Below are 23,148 nucleotides of genomic sequence, written 5' to 3'. Positions count from 1 at the left end.
ACGGGGACAATTAATGTGAATGGTTCTGAATAGAGATGGGAATAATTTAATTTGGTTTGCTATTTTCGACTGACCCCAAATGTTGTTCAGGAAATAAGCATTTCATTAGTCTGCCTCATAGACATCTTCTTAAATGTGTCTATTAGTCCTATTAATTAAATCTTTTTCCTCTGCCCCAAAAGAAGACCTTCTAATATCAGTGTTCTATTCTTGCTACGTTTCGATAGGTTGTTACAAAGTATGGTAACGTTTTGGCACCACAACTCCATCCGTCGAGAAGGCGATAAGGGTGCAGTGCTGCATATCTGGTGCTAAGTGGACCCTCGTCAACACCGTGCGATGCACCAACACTGAGTTGCTGAACGATCGGAGCGAAGGAACCGTCAGAGATGCTGAGCGCCGTTCATTACACAGCGAGGCAGCTCGTTTCGGACCATCGACGAACCTGTTGAGCGGTTATGAGCGTTGCCACTGCCAAGCTTCCGCCGGTTGGAGCCCAACAGCCAACGCCACGACAGCAGTTAGAGAAGTGAACCCGATGTGAACAATCTAGATTTCCACATGAAGCCACACTTTCACCGAAGGTGCAACGTTGGACAAACTCTGCTGATCTGTGCAGTTTTCCTCTTCAAATCGATCACTGATCTCGCCGCTATCGATGGTCACGTCCTTCTCCCTCTCGCCACTAGCACCGGTGCCCTGGAACCACACTCTATCGACGCCATCGGCACGGCCATTACCGCTACTTCGTCGCCGTACCGCTTCCTTTCGTCCACCACGACGTCCAGTCCCAGTCCGTCCGAGAGCACTGCCACGACCACGACTTCGTTCGGGCCGAGCCTCAGGAGCATGGTGTTGGTAGTGCTTCCAGCCAATTCTTCCACCGTTCAGCTTCGCCGAGAGTTTGGCAACTTTGCCGAACTGCTGCAGGGCAGCGACTTGGAGCTGGACCTGCAAGACGCCAGCTCGCTGGACAGCACACTCCAGTTTCGGGTCTGGCACGGTAAGCGCTCCAACTAACTGTCATTTGCATTCGGCAACGGAAGAGGTGAGAGGCCCGGGTGTGGCCACTGTGCGAAGCGTATGCTTCACTTCACCACCACTTCCCCACACGGAACAGTCTGAAGCAGTTTTCGTTTGAGTTCTCCGTCACCGATTCGTTTCGGTTCGGTGTGGGCTTCGTTACGCAAAATGGTGCACTCTCCGCCGGCCGGCAGAGGGTGACATTTTACGTGTAGCGAAGTTTTTAACTACATTCCTTGGGAAAAAGTTTCCAATTCTTCTACTAGTTCTGCCTCCGTTGACTTCTTCCAATGTTCGGTAGCTCCACTACATCGCTTAATGGTCGCTGACATAAACGGAACATTCTTAGCGTGATGTTGATGTTTAATCTCATGAATTTGCCTCTGGAGTGTCAATTTCAAACAAGGTCCGAATGGTTGAAATTCCAGTACGTTATAAGTCTATTCAGTCATCGTTGTTACCAGTCATGACTGAACCCTCCACAATCCGCCAATTTTGCAAAAAGCATCAATCCTCTTATTAAATTATAAAAGGTTTTATGTTTACTTTTAAGTTTCTTACATATGACTGCATGAGTTAGAAAACTAATGAATAAATTAATAATACAAAATATAAAAAAATATTTGCTGTAAGGTAGCGCCGAAGTAGCGCTGTAAGATGCCGAGGGAATCTCCAACCGACAAGATCGCTTGTAACTTATTCCACACAGATGATTAAACTTACCACTCAGTTCTAACACTTTTAAGGAATTATTCATTACTAGCTGGTCTCGGCGAGCTTCGCCACGCTTCCATTCTCATTTCTCGACTACCCGGCGTTTCAGAAGATCGGACTTCTAGATGACGTCCGATCGGCTTCCCTTCCCGCCTCCCGTTATTTCTGCGTTTCGAACGATCGGCTTCTCTTTTCATTTTCCGTTACTCATCCTTTTCAGACAATCGCTATTCCCGGTGACGTACATGATCGGCTTCCCTTCCCGCTTCCCGTTGGATACATGTCAAACCTCACACCAGCTGAATTTGGCTCAAATTGCTTGAAAACTATCCGAGTTTAACTGAAATGAGCTTAGATTTTGTATGGGAGCCCTCCTTTCTAAAGAGGGGAGGGGTTTCAAACATTCACCAGAACATTTCCCCACCCCTAAAACCGCCGCCTACCGAATTTGGTTCGATTTGCTCGAAAACGTTGGAAAGGGACGTTACTTATGAGACGTTACGTTACGTTACGTTTATATGGGAGCCCCCCCTCCCCAGAGGTGTGGGAGGGTGAAACTTTCCTATTCAAAATCCGGGGTCACAAAACTACGCTGTGCAAAATTTCAAGCGGATTGGTTCAGTAGTTTTGGAGAAAAAGCAGTACAGACAGACAGACAGACAGACAGACATCCATTTTTATATATATAGATAGATGAAATCAGAAAAACATCCTTTAAACGACAATACACCTTTGCAACAACGACACTCAACACCGCCAATTGGCTATGTCTCTGGAATTTGAAACCTTTCGAAAAATTTAGAATAACTATTGAAATATCATAATACGAAAACAAGGCACCAATTTATTGCCTAATTTATATCACATTTTATTTTTATCGGACCACAGCAATGGGTGTTCCTATGTTAGTCCTAGGTGTCTAAGCGTGTGCTGCGAGACTTTTCAACCAACGTAGTATCGGTGGCGTGCCCAACAAACTGGAATGCGACCGAACAAACAGAAACTAACTTCTGACGGCTTCTTGGTTTACATGGCAGCATTTTTTGGGAGGGTTTAGCGTTCGAAACGAAAGCGACACGTGCCCAACATCCGCCGCGGGTGGTATTTTCGCCGTATTTCCGACGGTGTTCGAATAGTTCCGAGCCTCTTCAGACACTCCGAAACGAAACTCACTGCTTGAGCAAACGAAAGACAAAGTATCAGCCCGAATTCCGAAGTAATGGTTATTTTAAAACTGTCTCACTAACGGCACGATATCTATCAACCCCGATTAAGTCGGGGCCCCTGGCCGACTGTTGACGTCAACTAATAATGACTTTATCTACGATCCGATCCGGAGAATAACTTTCGCTGCTTGCGAAAACAACCCCTGCCGCTGCCCCGACTCTTCCAACCCTTTCCACACTTTCCAAACTGGCTGCCGGAGTTCATTTGAATCGCTTCCGAAGCCATTCCGAGACCATCCGCGGAACTTTGCAGCCCCGATCCCGGTGCACCCCTTTAATGGACGGAGATTGTGGAAAACCGACCGTGACCTTGGCCGGCAGGGAAAGTGCAGTGGCCGGGCCGGGCCTGCCGAAAAACTCCAGGCACTGGTTCAACCTCGGGAAGCGAGATCCTCCGGTAATTGATTTATCTATCTAATATATTTGCTGCCTGCCTTTTTTGCGTTTGCTCCTCGAAGACGTAATCCAATTTATCCGTCAACGCGCGTTCCGTCAACGTCGGATACCGAACCACTCAGCTTGTGGCCTTCGAGCGCCACCACCATCCACCATGCCCCTTCACAGCTCCCACCTCCACGTTGTTGGCGGCTTGTTTTCATTCGAATCGATTTTCGAGATCACTCACCCACCGGCCGTTCGGCCTTCGGTTCCCCCAATGGCCCCGCGAAGATAGCTAATGTGGTGTGGGATTGTTTAATGCTTTCCGTCGACTCAGCGGCCCGGAGCGTCCGGGAATGGTTCGGTTTTTTTTTTTCACTCACCCAGTCCCTTTCCGTTTCGATTGCAGACATGGCCTCGTTCGAGCGCTGGCTCGGGGATCCTGCGTTCACCACCGTGCTCTACCTGTCGGCGGACGAGAGTGACAGCTTCATCGGATATTGTGACAGCTTATCTGCGCACTTGTCGATGGCCTACCGGAAGTCGGTGCTCTTCTGGCCGTGCCCACGGACGCAGGTAAGAAGCTTTACGGTCACGTTTCGAGCCGCACGATCGGCAACTGTGGCCACACCTTTGGTCCGAGGTGTCGTCTCTTACAGACTTTATTAAGATCATGAAAATAAGATGCACGTGGTTCGGAAAAGCCGTTCCCTCGTGGATGAATTCATTAGCGTACCTAATCAACGGGGTCATCGAACGTTGGGGAATGTCCTATGAGTGACCGAACATTGATTAGGTGGCGCCTGGAAATGATAGCCACTTCGAATTATTTTTTATTTTACGCCAGTAACGATCGAGTCAGTGGGAAACAGAGGATATGTTGCTGTAACTCCTTCGGACCTTGTTTTCGAATTTCGAAGATTAGAACTTCTCACTACTCACTTTATTCTATTTATTTTTATCACCTAGAAACGTAAGCTGACACGTAAACGTTTAAGTTTATATAACATGAGCAGTCCTTGTCTCTCGACCGGATCTCGCCACATATTTCGAGCTCTCGGAGGAAGATAAGAATAAAGAAATTAGAAAGTAAAGGTATCGTCCGCAGAAGAAACCATTTCTTGGAAGTTTGCTTTCTAAAGATGCCACAATAAGCGTGGCATTGGTTACTTTCAAAATACGGTCCCCATTGTACGGTGCGATCCGTGGGTTTCGGACCATTCAAAGGCGGCCGAAAAGTTGATTAAAACATGGTGCTTGGCTTGGTGCAATCATCTTACTCAGCCGCTTATAGTGCGAACCGGTCGTTCTCTGGCACCTTGAACATGATACATATTGTAACCGGCAGATGGATTATATCACCTCCGATCGATATTCATATTTTATGTCCATAGCATTCCAAAGCCGCCCCGCTCTCTGCTCATCGGTAGCAAAGCGAGGTCCTGAAAGCAGGAATCCTCGCCAAATAATGCGCCAGGACTGCGCATTAGGTACCCGGCAGCAGCGGCGCCCGGCTCAATTGGCACCCCACCCGGGACCGGACCCGGGGACGAAAATTTAAAAGCGCCACATAATTTATGCAGTTTTATTTGCGTTGCCATGCCGCAATCAGCGCTGTATCAAAGCCGCACCGTCGGACCCGGACCAAAGGTTGACGGCGGAAATAGGCGGCACGGCAAGGGAAAGAAAGAAAACAACGGTGATAACGATAATTTTCATTACGATGCTCGGTGCCGGTCGCGGTTCGAGAGGACTGTTGAGTAAAAAAATAGGCAACCCAAAATCTTCGTTCCCAGGGCACGTCTCAGACAGCACCGGGTCCTTCAGAAGTGCTCTGGTAATATGTAGAAGAATGTATTTTTAATATCGTGCGCTACGAGAAACGAGAGACGAATGCTTTACATCAAACGTCTTCGCAGCAGACTGTTGTTTTTGGTGGAATGCTAATCTGAGTTACGTCTTCTTAGTCTACGCGTCAGATTATTCCGTTCTTTGATTATCTAGCATAATGGTGCGCGTAAAACTGAAACATGGTTTCTTAGGCAATTTGAGTTTATTTACCTATTGATTCATTAAAAAGGAATATTATTATTTCATCACTTTCCAAAATGAAGGAAACAACTAACACTTGTTTCTGTACAATTGACAAGCTACGTAGAACAGAGTGAATGCTATTTAGACATTGTAGTGAAGATATTAAGATGTTTCCCCATCTACACCGACACGATTGCACTGTCATAATTCGTTTCCTCAATGTTATATTTACAATGCAAATGTACACGATTGAATGTTGAGAAAATGATCTCGAAACGCAGTAAAACGGCACCGATTAATATATTCAAAAGTTCAATCTAATGAAGGTTTCTTATGAACTGTCTTGAAGTTCGTGTTTCTTTGGATACAAACATTATCAGTTGATCATTATTCGTATTGATGCTCTGTTTAATTGATCAATAATTGCACTGTTTTGCTTGTGTACTTTGTGTTAAGTAATGTAATTTGATTCAATAGACAGTCATGAATAAACAATACGCTCTTAATAATATTTCTTTTCTGGTTGAACTTTTTTGTTGCCGCAACAAGAATACTGCATCGAAGAAACGTGGCGCCAGAAGTTATATCTATGCTTCAACGTTGGACCCTTTTGGGTTCGCGCCCATGAAGAACGCCCACAAACGGTTTTCAGTAACGTTTATTGTGCCTGCCAAAAGTTCATTAAAACCACTGTTTATGAATGTTAATTAAACTTTTTGTTGGTAAAAAATAAGTAAACGACGAATGTAACACGAAACAATCGTCCGTGGGTCTTTCTATGAGCTTACACTTACCTAAGTGCTTTAGTTTAACTACGAAAATTTACAATTTGACCTCCATCATAAATGAGCTCGCAGGTTTTGTTTGTTTAAATTTTTCTTGCGTAGTCTTTGAAAACAATGGCACTCAACATTGCCTTTGTTCTGTTCTTCTACGCATTGCATCCTAAAAATTGCAAACTTCCAACATTTAATGTTCAGTAAGCTTTTGTAACGAAAACAACCACATCTTTCGCTGCAATACCACCATTCGGCCGTATGACTTTGCCACACAGGCAGGCTTAAGAGACAACCGCTTGTGGGTTTTGTGACATTTATGAAGTGTTGAGCTGTAGATTGTTTCGCCCGGTGGCGGGTTTCGCCTGCGCGGGAACGCTATGTAGCCTACGTTGCCCCCACGGGCGAAGTTACTTTTGATTGGGAAAAAGTTTTCCAAAGCTTTTAAAGTATTTTCTCGTTCACCGTTTCCGAACCATCAACCCGCAATGCTGACGAAGCCGAAGTAAAGGCGCAGAAAATAGGCGCAATCTAATCATAGGCTAGTTGAAAATGGTTCGCCGAGAACATGCTCGAAATGTGAAACGGGTGGTGCGACACAAAGTTCGCTAACCCAATGTTCCGTGGTTTCTCGCCCCCGATTGGGCATCTTGGCCACACTTGCTGATTCAATCATCGAGCACACCTCTGGGAAGGTCTGCCGGTGGTTTGTACAATTCTCCATTAACGTCTATCGAACATACTTGCTCGTTATTGCTGTACTCGGAGCGCAGCGTTTTATTCAAATGTTACATTATTCTTTTTAAGAGGATAAATGTCGCTAAAATCGGCATATTAGTAGTCCAAACAGTTTAAGCAAAGCAAGATTAAAAAGAATTTCAATGTGTCGGGGCCACGCCAATTAAAAACCAAAACACATGATGAATTGAATTTCCATCAGCGAAGTTTTGGCCAAACGACAATGACAATACTGTGAGAAAAAGTTGAAATAAAGTTTAGAATTTCACGCAAAAATAATTGAGTTCTTTTTCACCAATCTAATATAAAATGTACAGCTTGAATCTAATAATGAAATTGGTCATATAAAACTGACTCTCTTCCGCAACCGGAGATCTGTCACTGAGGGTGTTTCCGGGCCGCAATAAATGAAACATTATGTCGTCGTTGCCAACCGGTGGCTTCGGAAAACGGCTCTCACCGAATGGAGAAAATATGTGTCGAGGACACTGAAATAGTGGCAGTTGGTGTTACTTCCAGCTCGCCTTACTCGCGTGCTGGGGCCAACAGGGACAACTGGGAGTGAAAAGTTTAACGGTTCTGGCGGTTCTGGCGGTTCGTCATCGGCGCCACCCTTCGAGGGTTCAAATTTCCCATGCCACCCCATTCCATGACGGGGAGAAGCTATCAACGCGCTGACATTACAGTTCCTTCTACTATTCTCCGTGTTTCTCGTTTCCAGAAAACAGAAAAGTTCGTTCCCTCCTACGAAACAGTATCGTTTGCAGTGAAGAGCATCGCGCAGCAGCTTAATTGGACCGAGGCAACCCTGCTGGCGACAGGTAAGTGTCCTTTGGCAGCTCGAAACATTCCACCGGTTAGTTCAAGCGGGGCCCGAAATGACAGGTGCTGGACGTAGTTTTCAACGAAAACTATCGTCCATCCGAAAACTATCGTCCATCGAGCAGTAAGGGACCGGTTTGCATGCAACCCCCCAGACTATTAGCACACATCAGAACGAGGCGGCACTGCAACAGATCGAAAGAAGTAACATTACAGCAAACATCCAGAATAAACATTCATACGATCACAGACCACTCTTAGCTTGGATGACTTAGCATCAACCCCAACATAAATGTAAGCAGTTACACGGTCACCAACAAATCGCAGCCGAATCAGAATATATGTTTTATGCTGAGCTTACAACGAACGGGACACAACGAACGAACCCAGGACAGCTGTGTGACAGTGACGAACGTTACCGACTGCTCTATCAATGGGGGCATTTGTTAAGACATCATTTGAACATAACAATTTTTTTAACCATTCAAATAGACAAATTTTAGACATTCTGTTCATCAAAATGACGCGACAACTGACAATTGTCTCCTCTTAAAAGTTTTGTAAGGGGTTTCGCTAGACTTGCGTAACTTTTCACAAAACGCCTGAAATAGTCGGAGACTTCTCAAAATGCTCTCAAGTCTCTGAGATTTTTCATTTCTGGGTATTTTTGAAAATATTTTAAAACCCAAGAAATTTAACTTCGGTTTTAATGAATTCCTATTTAGCAGGTTGAATTTTAATAATCTCTATCCACTATCTAATTCCGTCTTTTCGCAGTTTCAATGAACTTGAATTAACTTATCTTTTTTCTTTTCTGCTATTTCTTATCATGGCAATATGTTTGATCAATATTTTTTTTTTCTGTGTGCCTGATTTTAATCTTTCGTTTAGTCGTAGTAGGGTGCAGCGTAGACATTATTGGTATAATATTTCAAGTTCAAGTATTTTTATTTCCTACTATTAACTCATTTAAGTAGCTACAAAGTTACGTTTCCAAAAAAAACCTTGCAACTCAGCGACGAAGGACAATCAAATTGGGTTCATCTCATTACAATCAATAAAAGTTATAAGATATCATCCTAGCATGGCATTCTATGATTCTTGGAAAGTAATTTATGCCAGACTGCATTGGTGAACTGAAATTTCAAAAATGAGTCCATATCAAGTAGCCCATGGAATCATCTAATTCATCGCAGAAAGTATAAAGTTACACGAGTACACGCAAACACGCGTCAATTGTTGTTCGATCTGGGCCGATCGGTTGATTGCCAGTGACCACTGAAACCCAAGTGCTCTTCAGCAGATTCCCGTGGAATTGCCAGACCTCGGCCGGGCCGGGTGGGGATGACACCGATCCTTTAAACACACAAATTAAGCAAGCCGCCCAACACTGATGGCCCAGACCATCAGGTTCCCCGGGAGAGCCCATTTAAAGCCCGGTGGCCGGGTAGAGCGGCACGTGAAAATCTCCGGAGCGCCAAGGAGCCCAAGGTACGGACTTACATTTTTGTGCCAATCCCCGCGGACTGCTCACTAAGACGGTGGGCAAACAGCAGCCCACCGCTAGATGGGGATTTTCGTTGTTTTCTTTTTCGTCTACCCTTAGCCCTGGTCAAACCCAATGGTACATGCCCGGCCGTCGGTTGGCCTTTAGGAGTAGCCGGGTCGGTCAAGAGATGCCGGCTCAGCGGCACGACCGTCCTCGTGAGGCACGTGAAACGTTTGTACCTTGCCGTAATGCCAGGCACAGGCACCGGCCCAATGCAAAGAGCAGCGTGAAGTGGACTAGTTGGATCGTTAAAGAAAAAAGAACACAACCCAAATGAATGTAACAAATATTCCTGGTGTACCTAGTGCCCTTCACAGGCTCCGATAACCACGATAAATTATTTACGAACGGCTCCGGTAGAGCCTCTCGACGGTGCCCGGGATTTGGCCCGGGAGTTGTTTGAGAACTCGGGAGGAGTTTACTTTCCCGGCGTGAAAATTTGATCCCATTCGGAGAGTATTGTAAACGGCGAGAAGTTGCTGGGCATGAAAAATTAACCACCGCTTGGAGCCTGTGCTACGGACCCCTGCCCAGGTGGCATCTTTTTTCGATAACGGACAGCCTTCTTCAAGTTTTAGCATAAACCACCCCAGCGAAAGGCACCGTCGAGGGAGGCAAACTTGCCACGGGGGTCACGTGGTAGGTCACTACACTAGCCGATGCTCCCGGGGGCTTCCGGAAAGCCTTAAGGACCCCCGGTCCGCCGGTGAGAACGTTCGCACGTGGCCATTGTTTATTTACGTACGTGCCGCGTTTGTTAGAATTTATACCCAGCTCTGGTCACTGGAAGGCACGTTACCAACGACCCAGTCCGGCGCTGCCAATTTTTCTTCATTTCCACGGATTCCACGGATGCTGCTGCCCGGGAGTAATGTGCACGTTTTGATTGCACATCGCACGCATTGTGGCATGAGTTTATGTCGGAATGGAGTGTTTTCCTAAGCTCTTCGCATCACATTTACGTTCACCCGACCTGATTACAATTACAACTTGAAGCCTTTCGCAAAAAGTGTTACTGCCAGCGTTATCTCAAACGGTCGTAATTTCGTTGCGTCGGCGTCATTTTCTGACAACCGGTCGCGGTTGTTATAAGCACGTGGCTTTGTTGTTTTACATTTGCTTATTTATTTCACCCGTGTCTGTTGATGTTTGTGTTTCGTCGTACACCGTTCCTTTGTGGTGTGGCATTTTGTCGCAAATTGTTCTCTATACTTTTTGTGTCAAATGAACTTATATTTGCATTTTGGGTGTATGATAAATGTTGCAATGAAAAACAAACTGGTTTCTATATATTAAGTTCATAACATTCAATTGGGAATAGTTTCAACAAATTTACCAAAAAAATCACACCAAAAAGGATGGTTTGAAAAGTTTCCGTCCTCAACATGAAGATGGCAACACTATTAAATGAAAGCTAGTGGATTTGGTTGTCAATCTTCTGATACTTACTTACCAAAGTTTCAGCCAGTTTGGACGGGCAGTTTTTGTGTAAACATTGTACTTCTTTTTGTTCTCCAATCTGATCATTTCGCTCGGATAACAGAGATTTTCGTCGAATAAAGAAACTATTTCCTTCGTGAATACGTTTCAATATGTTTTATATATTTTGAAGGGAAAAATACTACTTTTCCGAGTACTATTTAAATTAGACGAGAGAGATGGAATCATCGCTGGCAGAAGTATGTAAAATTACAAGGCGACTATGTAGAAATTTTTTTAAAACAATCATAAAAATGTCAATCAAGCGCTATCAACAATCAACACTATATGAAACAAGACATTACATAATTTAACTATATACTATTAAAAAATGGGTATAACATAAACAATTTGAAAAAAAGTTAAAGTAAAGTTAACTCGTAGAACCTACCTTTTTCCGATAATTCGAGGCGAGTGATTTTTGTCTCTTACCCTCCTTCAGATTTTTATGCCAGCAATTCTTGAAATGCTTAAACAACATTCAGCAAATAGGTTGAGTTCAAATATTGGTCTTCTCACAAATTTACATTTTACAGCGATGGCCACAGATTGCGCTTTTCTCAGATTTATCAGTTTGAAGCAGCGCCAAAAACTCCACCCACTCGCGTTAACGAGTCTAGAAACGATTGTAACGCTCGGCGCAACTTTGCACCTAACTTGCGACTAACAAGTGGGCACTAGTCACTCCGTGTCGCTCCGATTTAAATATTCATGACGCTCTCAAGCCCGCCACCATCGATCAGCTGGCGCATCGATTGGGGTCCTACTTTCGACGCCACTCCCGATAATGGCCCCGAACGCTCAGCGGCAGCATGATTGAGACGCAATCGCGAGCTCTCCAACTAATGTGCCCAATACAAATCACAGTCGATTTAGCATCCCTCCGCTCGCTGGGCGGCCATACGGTGCCGCCGACGTCGAGTATTTGCGCCGAACGGAGGGCCGAAGTGAGTGGAATGGAAATCACTTCCCGTACCTGTCATCTGCACAGCCCGATTTCAGTTCCTCCTGGGGCATATAGTGCGTGACGTCAACCGGAACCGGCCGCCCAAGTGGGAGCTTCCGGAAAAAAGCAATACCTCCCCCGGGGGCTTTCAATCCACAGCCAACCCACGTTCGGCACACGGCTCGACTTACCCACGTCCAACAGATGCATAACTCGACGGCCGTCCTGCCCTGTCCTCTCTGACTGGCTCACGAGGAGGTTATCGAATCACAACGTGGGATGTCAATCAGCCAACGAAAACTATGCTTCCCCAAGCGCCCCCAGTCAGCGGCGCCATCATCGTAACCGTTTCCGGTGCACCTCGACCCGGCTGACGCTCTAACCCCAGAACGTGCATTCATTTTCATTTGCCTGACAAGCCGAATCCGTCGTCTGATGCCCGAGCGACCATCCTCCGACACACCGTCCTGGCGGAGCGTGGCGAACTAACCGGCTGGAAAATAAGAACTTGGATCGTCTCCAAAGCCGGCCCGCGGGAACGCCTCGTCCTACGACACTGTAATTCCAGTGTCGGCATCGGGACGAGGTATAAGATAAACCAACACGAAACCCCGGACATCAAACCCCAACACCAGAGAGAGAGAGAGAGATAGCGGGCAGAGTAGCACGGAGCCAAAAAAAAAACGCCTCCGACTGACGTAGGAGCAAGGACAACTTTCTTGTTTGTCGGTTCCAACCTTGAGGGGCGAAGTCGGCGAAGAAACGGAACACCACGCACCCAAAACATGACATGAAGGCACTATCTCGTCCGTCGGCGAAGACGTCGGCTCTCGGTTGTTTCGGTCCGGTTTTATCGGCGCTACCGTGGCGCTACTGGGCGGACGTGAATAGCCAATAAGTTAAATGGTCAATTGGATTGGCTTTCGCGCTGGTTTGTGGACCGGCGCTCAACCCTGGCGCTCAATTCGATTGTCCGGTGCTTCAGGTGTGATTGAATTATGCCATTAGAGCCAGTACGTTGGTTAGTCACCAAAAACCGCGTCTCCACATGAGCCATCAGCGAGTCTGATTCTGATCCCGGAAGTCGGTAGTTTCAACGCTCCGCAAATATCAGTCCCACATCCGGAATCGTGATCCGAATAAATTCCTGACGAACATTTGGGCAGATGAACTATCGAATCGTGAGTCGCAAAGGTTCCAAAGGTTGCAAAATGAATGGAAACTAACAAACGGAACTGGAATGGAAATTAAATCCATCTCTCGAACGGGTGGCTTTGCTTGGCCGTTGTAGGTACCTCTCTCTGTAGAACCCTGCTATGGAGGATCTAATCCTTTTTGTAGTTACAATACCTGCGCTGTCAATCAGTTAATTGAACGAAAAATCCCAATCCCATTTTCAACCCAGCACCCGGCTGTTGGGATGACGAATGCAGAGTCCACACGGATCAGCCGTGTAAAAAATGGGTAATACTTTTATCCCTTTGGCCACGAGTTAATGCCAGCGATATGGTGGGTGGCCTTTGAAGACCGCGTGCCCAAAGTCGCCCACAGTCAGGCCACCGTGGGATTGGTCCTTCCGGTTGCGCTAGCCAGGAGACGTGATGTCCGTCGGGTCCACCGACCCTAAAGCAGTGCACGTGGTCACTGGCTTGTCAACGTCCCTTGGCACGGCTTTGCGCTGACACCGGCATTTCGGCGACGTGTGGACGAAATCGAATCGATACCGGGTGCGGTGTGGCCAGCCACCCCAGGACACCACCCCCGTGAGCGACGTAAGCGATAATCCGCACGACCAACACGGCGTGGAAAACAATTTCCACTGATTGAAATTTATTTTTATGCTCCCCGACTGTCACGTATTGATGATGTGGCCCCGGTGCTCCGGCCGGGCGCTCTATTACGCTCCTACTCGTGGATGAAAGATTATGAGCCCATAAACGAGACCGACGCGTCCCCGACGCCGAATGCGTGGTTCGGTTCCGGGAAAAGCGCACTGCGAACCGGCGCGCTCTACGGCTTCGGCCACACCGACGATCGGACGGAAGGTGACAAATTGATACAAATTTACAACCAGCAAGAATTAGACACGGAGCGCCCGGACGTTGCCGTGGACGGTGCCCGCTGGAACTTCGGAATGCCAACCGGGACGCCCAGCTCTAGGTTGAGCAAATCGCCGTCGTTTGCAATTTCAATTCAACCCTGAACGGGCTCTGTGCGGTTCCTCACGAATATGCTCGGCTTCCGGATTCTGCTCCGCCGCTAGAGAGATCGGAAAAGCCCGTCGTAGGTTATCACACCAATCACGGCCAGTACGCTCGACTTTGACAAGCGCCTTTCGGCAGCGACTTCTTATTTGCCACCTTTCCCAATTCCCGTGCACACATTGTTACGGTGGAAGTGGTTGTTACGGCGGAAGCGCCTCGGAAGTGATTGGTGGCGGCCAACGCTGCTTGGCAAACGAGCAACTCTCGGGCAGCCTCCGACTAATATCGATCCCGTGCGCTGGCAACAGCATCTGTTAAACGGCACGGAATCCACATAAATCATATCGTCGGCGGCGGTGGTGGCGGGGCATGTTGGAGGCACCAGGTCGATCGGCTGGCGCAGCAAATATTTACAGTCTATAAAACGCGCGTATCGAACGGTACGGAGAAGTAAAACGGATTTTGGTGGTGGTGGCCAAGTGTTTAAATCGGCCGATGCCCGGAACGATGGGGCGTGTTTTAAGCTGATTGGTGTTGGCTGTTGGCATCGAGCGAGTTGCGACATACTTTCTTAAACCAACAGCTTACGCACCGTCTCGAATGCCAACTGACCAGTTATCAATGCTCACTCACTGCTCGATACTCTGTGCCATCGTCCTAATGTAAATTCTTTCCCACGAACACTGAATCATTAACAATTGATTAGGACTCAATTTGAGATGGCAATTGCACTGGACTGTCTATCATTGAAATAGTTAAGAAGAAGCGAAAAGAAGCTTAGTTAAAAAATCAGCCAGAGCAGCTTTTCATAGTCAGGTGCCGAATTTTGTTAAATACTAGGTTAAATTTGTCTTCGTTTTATAGACTTCGTCGAATGGCATACACGGCAGGGAGTTCTTTACCTTAAAGTTTTAGTTTCAGTTGAATACTTTGGACGGATTGAAAAGGGATTGATGAGGAGATATTCACAATGCCTTTATCAACTCGTTTTGCTGTTAATTTCTTGCGCCCAAGAGCTTAAACGTGATGAATATAAAGTTCGTTTTAATATTCCTTGATTATTTAACGGATTTCTGCCTTACTTTAATAGAATATTTTGGCATTACCACAGTTTTTTTCACCACTAAAACTCATACTAATAATCTTTCGACGTTCTTAATCAGTTGGTTTCGAGCTTCAAGATTTTTGCCGTTCTACAAGCTGAGACACCGCATAATGTCTTGTGATTTTTTCTTTGTGCGTTTCTCTGCCTCAATTTTGTATTTTGAATAAGAAAACATATACCAGATCAAGTTATTATTACTGATAAAAAACTAATTCGACTCTAGTTGCGTCGCTATCGAGCAAAATGAAGGAAATTAAACTTTAAGCTTCCAACTTCAACTAAACTTGTCGAGTTCCTATAGGATCGAGACTAGTTCGTATAGGCAAATCTTTTACTCTGGTTTGGGGTCACTTTACAAACATTCCATGGTTATTGTCTGATTAAACACGGATTCAATATCTCAGTTTTTTTGTTTGCCTTTTTTTCTTATCCTTCATTTTTCCATATAACTACAAACAACTACAACAGAGCAACTGTGCACTACAAACAGAGCAAGAGAAACCTGCGGCGCTCCGGAGAGTGGACCCTCCCTTCAGTGGAGGATGTCATGCATTGTCATGGTCCAACACTTTAAGGGATGGCGACCGTTGTACGAAAGGAGTAAAGCTAGATGCCACGGTTCTGGAGAGATTGCTCCCACGCCCCCTCTCGCTTATTGTTATATGTAACTATCGATAGATAAATCCGTCCTTCTCAAACCTATGCAGGGGTAAGAGGTGGGACTTATCATCATCATATAATTCATGTGGAGCTCATTACTCAATACATCACCATTATGAATTTCTAGAGTTGTTATTTTATTCAAAGATAATTGAAAAAAACTAAACTAAACGAAAGTTTTCCTCAATCTCTGATGCTGTCAATATTAGATCTCAAACAAACAGTCTCAATTCAAATGGTTTGCATTGTTTTGTTTCTCCAATTGAATATATACGCTATAAGCAACATAAATTTTGTCAATGATTTCTTCAAAAAAAACATTAGATACACGATTTCGTTGCAAATAATTTTGTTCTGTAGTTATCCTTTTTGGTAAACATTGTTGGTTCAGATGACAAAAATATGAGGCTATGAGACAAAACAAAGTTCGCAAAAGAACCGAAGGTGTGGTTACTGTGGATTCTTTATACCGAAGAACGCTTCAACCAGCATTGATGAATTACATTTGACTTGATTATGAACCGGAATATGATAAAATGATGGAAAAGCGAACGAATTTCTCCACTTGGCTTGTGATTGATATTCAAACATCGATTTACCAACCTTCATTTTCAGACTCCAACAGAGGATTAGCGCTCGCGCTGGCCACGAACCTACACATCCCGTACACCATTCTGCACGCCAGCCCTGACGCGTCCCGACCGTTCAACGACAGCGTTGGCAAAGGTAAGCGAGAGGGGGGTCTTTTAATTTTTTTTCCCCATTAAAATCCGCCAAACTCCGGGAAATAGACTCCCACGGTGCGGGCAGTAAATCAATGTGAACATAATTTCACGCCCTATTAATGCGCCCGCCTCGATGCGGTGCGTGGCCGGATGATGGATGAAAACGTCATCATCCTCGTCCGCCTCAAGACATCCTCATCCGGACCGGGCCGGGGTCTGTTGCCCCCCGTGCCGCCGTCGAGGATGAAATTAACGAGTAAAAAAGCCTGATCGGATCGAAAATCGAAACTCGTAAGCCACAAACTCGGGCGGGCCAAAAGAGCCGGTACCGCACAAATGTCTACCGGCGGCAATCATCATCGTCATCGGCTTCATCATCATCATCATCAGGCATCGGAATGGCCAGCAGGGGTGCGCACGAATTCGCCATATTGCTGACGCGCGCGTTCGAACGATCGCGTCACGGCGATGGAATGAAATGTGAAATTCGAAATTCAATTACAGCTGCCTTGCGTGTGTCCATGCTCCTTGACCACACACGCAACGCCACGGCCTGCCGTAGTATGGCGCATATCCTTGAGCTTCTTCCGCCGCCAGCGATTCAATTTGTTCTCTCGATGAGCCCCTTCACGGGCTTTCGAATGTCAAACGGTATTTGGCCGAATCCTACTTCATTCCGACGCTCCAGAACCGGAGTTGGCCGGAACCGAGTAGCTGCTGCTGGTTACTCCTGCGCCTCCAGAGCCTCCAGTTTCCAGAGTTTTCGTTCTGTCTTTTTGCGCTGTTCAGGCGTTGCGTGTACGCCAACAATCGCGAAACGATGATTACCATAATCAAAATTGGATTCCGGCCGGATCCAACAATGGTGCCTCTGGCGTGTGTCTCTCAAAGGCCCCGGCGGTTGCGGTCGTAGCCGGGGAAGAAACCATGTAAAGGCGCTTACGGAACGGATGCGTGTTCCGTGCCCCCCCGGAACGCAAGCCAAACCCGTTCCCGGCGCCAACTTCATACATCAATCTCAACTTTCGACCCCAATCAAATTATCCCGATATCCCGGTGGAAGATGGTCGCGTGACTCTCGCCGGAATCACCGCCACCACCGTCAGCCCACCGAGGGTGGAAGCGCACAAACCGTCGGAATTCCGTCGGAAGGACGAGCCTAAGTAAACTTTAGCGAGCACCAACCACTTGGGACGCTGCCAAAATTCAAGCCAAAGTGTACTCACTCCGAACGGGCCAATCCTCGATGGTGGGCTTGAATTTAAGAACGTAGATCGAGTTTCTGCTGTCAGATCGAATGCTTCAACGCGATTCGCTTCCTCGAAGACAGAAACCATTCTCCGCCATTCTCCTTCGAAGGTCTTGCTACAAAAGTCTTCGGAAAAGGAAGGAAAATCGGGGCTCAGCATGTAACGCTGATGTTCGTGCAGCTTTAACCTGCGGAGATAAAAGTGCTGTATGAATGATCCTGAGTTCCGTAACTGTTTAATTTTTTTTTCATAAAACTACTCTAGTGTTTGCTTCATTGCTATTTTTGGCTCACCAATAGCAAATGATTAGTGTGTAAAAGATTTTTTTTTAATTCGCTCAGTGTTTCATGAAAATTGTATAACATGCAATATAATCCTGAATCATTTCATACCTTTAATATACGAACAACTAAAAAATTTGATTACAACATTCATATTAATCAGCTAAACTTATCGAATCTCCAATTGGCATTGACTGCTAATTCCCCGATAAAACCATTTTAATTTAACCAAAAGGCAAAGAGCACGCTCCGACCCATTTCTGATGATATTTTTGGTCTAATATTCCGTCCGAATTTGCAAACCTTTGTTGACAAAAGACATCGCTCCTAGTTTTCCGGATTGTTTGTTACAAATTGTGGTAATTCTTTCATGCCAGAGCCAAAAACTTTCGGTTAGCAATTCCTTCAGTATATTGATTTCAACTCTATATTCTCTCTTGAAGCCATGGCCATGAGGCATGTTTCTGGTGCATTTAATCTACTTTGAAATTTTTGTCAAGCCCAGTTTATCAAAGCGCTTGTGGTTTTAATAAAACGGAGTCGACGCAACAGTTCGAACGATTCCGACCCCCAGAGTTTCTAATTCTAAAAGTTCAGCTTCGAATGGAAAATCTTTGCCTTACTCCACCTTCCACGATTTTCACAGAAAGCACTACATCCGGACGATTCCAAATAGATTCGATTCAATTCTTTCGATAAACTTTAATATTTTACATATGCCAATCGGCCTCAATCTCCCACAATCCGGTCTCCGAGAGGCCGAGTGGCGTGACAGGAATAAAACCAATCCCCGCGACCAATCCCCGCTCGAAAGGAGTTTATATTCCTAGAAAAGTTATCAATCTATTCCGGTCCGCATCCGATCCGTTCATGGATCTGGCATTTTCCGACACGGATCAAATTGTCTCGCGATAGCATAAACACGTTGACCACTTCGCTCGGTCCAATCCCGGCATTGCCTTCTCTATTCGGTCGGTCCGGGTGCTGCTGCAGACAACTTTGCCCAAAACCATTCCCAACCCAGCGCTCCAAGTGTAAGGCAAGCGCAGCGATGAAAACTGGACTTGAAAACTCTGAAAAGGGGGAAAAAGCGCCAGTCGTCGGTGCGCCCGATTTGACCTACTCCGAAGCACTCGCAGGCCACTCGGCAGCGGTGGCACAACTGTGGAGCAAATGAGCTCGAAGTAGTGAAAGTTCGCAGCGCTTCCTGTTCCTGCTAGCCGTCCGCCCGCAGTCCCAGTGTCGGGTCCGATTACGGGCACTGCAGCCGGCGCCAGCTACGCGGCCAGCGTCTTGGCAACTTGGCGAACGCGCGGTTTACTCTGCTTCCTTTTCGCCCTTTTTTGCTCTCCGATGGCCGCTTCTTTGTAAAGGCTGTGGTTTTTTGCCCACTCCTGGGACTGCTCCTAACTTGATATTTGCAAACGCCTCCGCGCATTTGCCAATTTGGTGCGCCCTTGTCCGGTTCGGCTGCTTTTTTCCCAGCGTTTCAACTTAGACTTTGTTATTTTCTTTCGCCATAAGGAATGGGCACGCTCCGTTGCGCTGTGAAGCTCATTTAATTAGGCGCGTGTCTGGTCCGGGGAAAAGGACTACACTACCAGCCTTGTTTCGGTTCTGTTCTGTTCTGTTCTGTTTTTTTGGGGAGGTTCACTCTCAACGATCATCTTACGACCCGGCACCGGTGCCGGCGCTGTGTGCCAGGCGCACGCCTCAATTACGTAAGTGGAAATGCTCCAAGGCAAAGTTTCCGGCTGGGAATACGAAAGAAATACTCATCAGATGTTCACTTCTTAATTCGCGGCTAATCTCGTTAAAACTTCCGATACGCCCGGCGCGATGACTCGGGTAATGCCTCTTCCATGCCAGCACCTGGCCACTTGAGAAGCGAGCGAGAGCCATCTTTAGCTCCGCTAAGTGGAGTTTCCGAGGGAGAAAGCTTCACCTCTTATCATCATAATCCGTCATTTTAAACTCGTCCCACGCCCGAAATTCTCGAGTCCATGCCTGTTTCATCCATCCATCCAGTGATTGCATCGCTGCGTCATTACACGCGCCCGAGCGTTCCTGGGTTGCAATCCGCTTCCGATAGCTTCAGTTCTCAAACTCCCCTTTTTCACCCGCACACCCCCCTTTTCCTTTCGCCCGCAGTCATTATCGTCTGTTCGCCGATCGATTCCCCACAAACAATCAGCGTAATCAATCAACTGTGCCCCCGGTGCCGGAGGACGAAAATCCTGCTCGTCGACATGATCGGCACGATATTCAACAGCAACAACGCGCTGTACCGGCGGCTGGCCGCGGAAGGCGACGGGGACGCGGAGCAGGCTGCCCATCGGAGCAGGCTGCTCGTCCTGACGATCCTGACCGAGAACTTCCGCACCATCCTGCACCGGCTGCACGGTGTCGACCTGGGCGACTATGAGCACATCAGCGAGAACTTGCTGAAGATTCGGCTAACCGAGCCGTCGGAGTCCTCGGACGAGGAGCCAGCGCTCGATGGTGCGACCGCTGACGCTGAAGATGCCGAACGCCGCCAGGCGCTGGTGCTGGAGAGCGTACTCCGGCTTGCGGCCAACCGGACCAGCTGTGACTTCCACTACTTCTTCGACCAGGTCGCCAACTGGTACGAGATCCTGTCGCAAACCGTCGATTCGGCCCGCTGCCGAACCCTGTTCGCTAGCTACTGTGCCGGTGGGACCGGGGACCTCGACACCAGCCTCTACCTCAATGGCTCCGCGTGGCCTCCGGACGCCTCCAACCGGACGCTGGAGGCGGCGGCCGTCGATGAAATCGAGCGGTTTTGCGACCACTTCCTCGCCAGCTACGCCTCACTGCTCGGTGACGCCAACCCGGTGGTGGCCAATGGCACAACCCGGCACCTGCTGTTCGGTGAACACTTTTACTTCTTCGACTTCCTGGTGGCCGTGATGCGGGATGCCGCTGGCAGTGCCGGGCAACTCCGGCCGCACCCGGTACAGTACGACTTTATTGCGTTCGACTTCAAGAACTTCTCGCATCACCGGACGGCGTCGGTCGTGTGGCGGCCACTGCTGATCCTGCAGCAGAACCAGCTTCACCGCGACCGGTTCAACATGCACCCGGTGCCGCCCGGCTACGCGGACTGGGTCACGGTCGAGGGCACGGTCCTCGGCACGATCTGGCGGTGCGGTGTGCTGTGCTGGGCCGTCGTCGGGCTCGTGGCCCTCGTTGCCGTCGCGATGGTGGTCGGAAGCATCGTGTTCAGCATTGCCGTGCGGTAAGTACCGAGCCCGAGCTCCCATCTCGGGCTCCTGACAGATGTCCTCGATGTCCAATACCTGTATGTTGCGTTTGTTATTTATTTCCTCTAGCTAGAGCTCTGGTGTAGAGTGATCGGTCGCGTGTTTTGATTTTAAACTATCGATTACTTGACTCTACAAACGTCAAACTTTATTTTGGAAATTGTATAAATTTAGTAAACGCGTTTTATCGGTTCTTCGGCTGATCGGTTCTTCGGCAAAATTGAAGCTGAAAACTTGGACCACATTTGGTTTCAATAGGAAGGCGCTACGTGCCATACAGCGACAGTCAGAATCGATATTTTGATGAGCGTTCCATGACGCTCCATACATTGCTGAGTAAATGGCCAAGAAGTCTTCTGGCGTCTCTCTCGATATGTTTTTTTTTGTTACTTTTTATGTTACCTTCAAGCTGTCACTGAAGTAGTATCGTGTATCGCGTCAGGACTCTAGCAAATTATTCTAAATATCTACAGGGTTCTGGGTTCTTCATCACGCGGTCAGCTTTAACACCCGATGCTGCCCGATGTAGGTCGGTGCCCACTTGCCATTACATCGCTTACTTTGCACTGCGCCTCATCAGGATAAAAAAATACGCATTGCGTCAACACCGGGCCCGAACATTCGGACCACTGGACGCACTTCGCCCACTGGCCCAACCTGAAGCCATGTCCATTCCATCCACTTTACAGCTCGCCGCACTTGACCGACAGCCTTTCGGAACCTTTTTGTCCACTTCGACACAGAGTGTCAGGGCATCCGTATCGACCCCCGGAAAAAAACGCGCAATGTCCACCAGGTTCAGCACACCGTGGTCTCGCCCACTCACACAGTCTGCGCCGCGCATTAGTATGATGATGAATCTGATCCCTCCTACCGGCCCTGGACGGTGTCGTTTCCCACTTTTCCGGACCAAGGTGCGGCCCTTTTGATTTGTTTAACGTTTCCATCGATGTCGGCACATTTTCAACTTCTCGAGTACGGGGCCGAAGGGCCGTGTTTTCCTTGGTGCCAAAACGCTGGGGTGCCCGAGTCCGGCCGAAATTGCTTTCGAGGGTACTCCCGGGGACTTCAAGCTGGTGCCGTCAACCTAGCTCTCGCCTGTCACAACCCGAACCGTACGTCTATTTCTGGACTCGCAGTTGATTGACAAGGCCGGCGCGATGAAAAACATCGCTGGTTAACCACCGTGTGATCTTTTCTTTTTTCCTTCCTCTGGCCTTTCGCTTTCTCTCTCTCTCTCTCACACCGGGCTGGATTTTTTGGGGTGGACCGGATTTCCGTTTGCCTGCGAAGCACTTGCCGTAACTTTCGGTGTCGATTTGGGCATACAACCGGTGCCCCGGCTGATGGAAATTCGGTGTTCTCGGGAATCGGGAAAGTTGGCAAACACTTGGCAAGTTGGCGCTTGCGACCAAGATTATCGTCTTCAAGACGTTTGTGAGCCACGGGACCGTTTTAAGGTCCGCAAAAACAGACCAACCGGGTAGGGCGGTTCCACCCCGCATCAACACGCCATGCAGGAAAACGATTTGTGCCCAGCAATTAGCACAGCCACGGGAGAAGTAAAAAGATTACCACAACTCTAATCGACTCATTTCCGCCTGGGGCCTCCGTTTAATTACACAGCCCGTTCCCCGATGGGGACCTTCCACGAAAGCGTACCCAGGTTCCCCGGTATTCCGGGCGGGCGTAATTTTAATCGTCCACCGGCATTGGGCTCACTGGGAATTTATTTATTCAATCAGCGGCCCGGCCAACCAGCCCATCTGGCACCAGCCCAAGATAAAACTTTTGTCCAACGCGCGCCGAACGCCACAAATTCATCCCGTGAAATATGATGATGATAAATAATGCAATGCGCACCGGGGCTCCGGGGGGCTTCGGGACCTAGACCTGTTGCCACCGACTGGCGCCAACGGATGCGGGAAGGTCGTAAAACGATCCACCCAAAAGC

The 23,148-nt window shown here is 47.6% G+C and overlaps 1 protein-coding gene across 1 annotated transcript in view; it reads left to right on the top strand.

Moving 5' to 3' along the window:
* The first annotated feature begins 561 nt into the window (after positions 1 to 561).
* Positions 562 to 23,148, top strand: part of LOC131207454 (uncharacterized) — a 42,856-nt gene continuing 20,269 nt past the window's right edge. The window contains exons 1-5 of the mRNA XM_058200067.1: positions 562 to 1,003; positions 3,751 to 3,917; positions 7,611 to 7,710; positions 16,270 to 16,380; positions 20,062 to 21,169. Coding sequence (XP_058056050.1) covers positions 562 to 1,003; positions 3,751 to 3,917; positions 7,611 to 7,710; positions 16,270 to 16,380; positions 20,062 to 21,169 — 1,928 coding nt within the window. The remainder of the gene's footprint in view (positions 1,004 to 3,750; positions 3,918 to 7,610; positions 7,711 to 16,269; positions 16,381 to 20,061; positions 21,170 to 23,148) is intronic.

This window comes from Anopheles bellator, chromosome 2, assembly GCF_943735745.2.
Source record: "Anopheles bellator chromosome 2, idAnoBellAS_SP24_06.2, whole genome shotgun sequence".
Taxonomy (NCBI): Eukaryota; Metazoa; Arthropoda; class Insecta; order Diptera; family Culicidae; genus Anopheles; species Anopheles bellator.
This window is presented reverse-complemented; position numbering and strand designations above follow the sequence as displayed.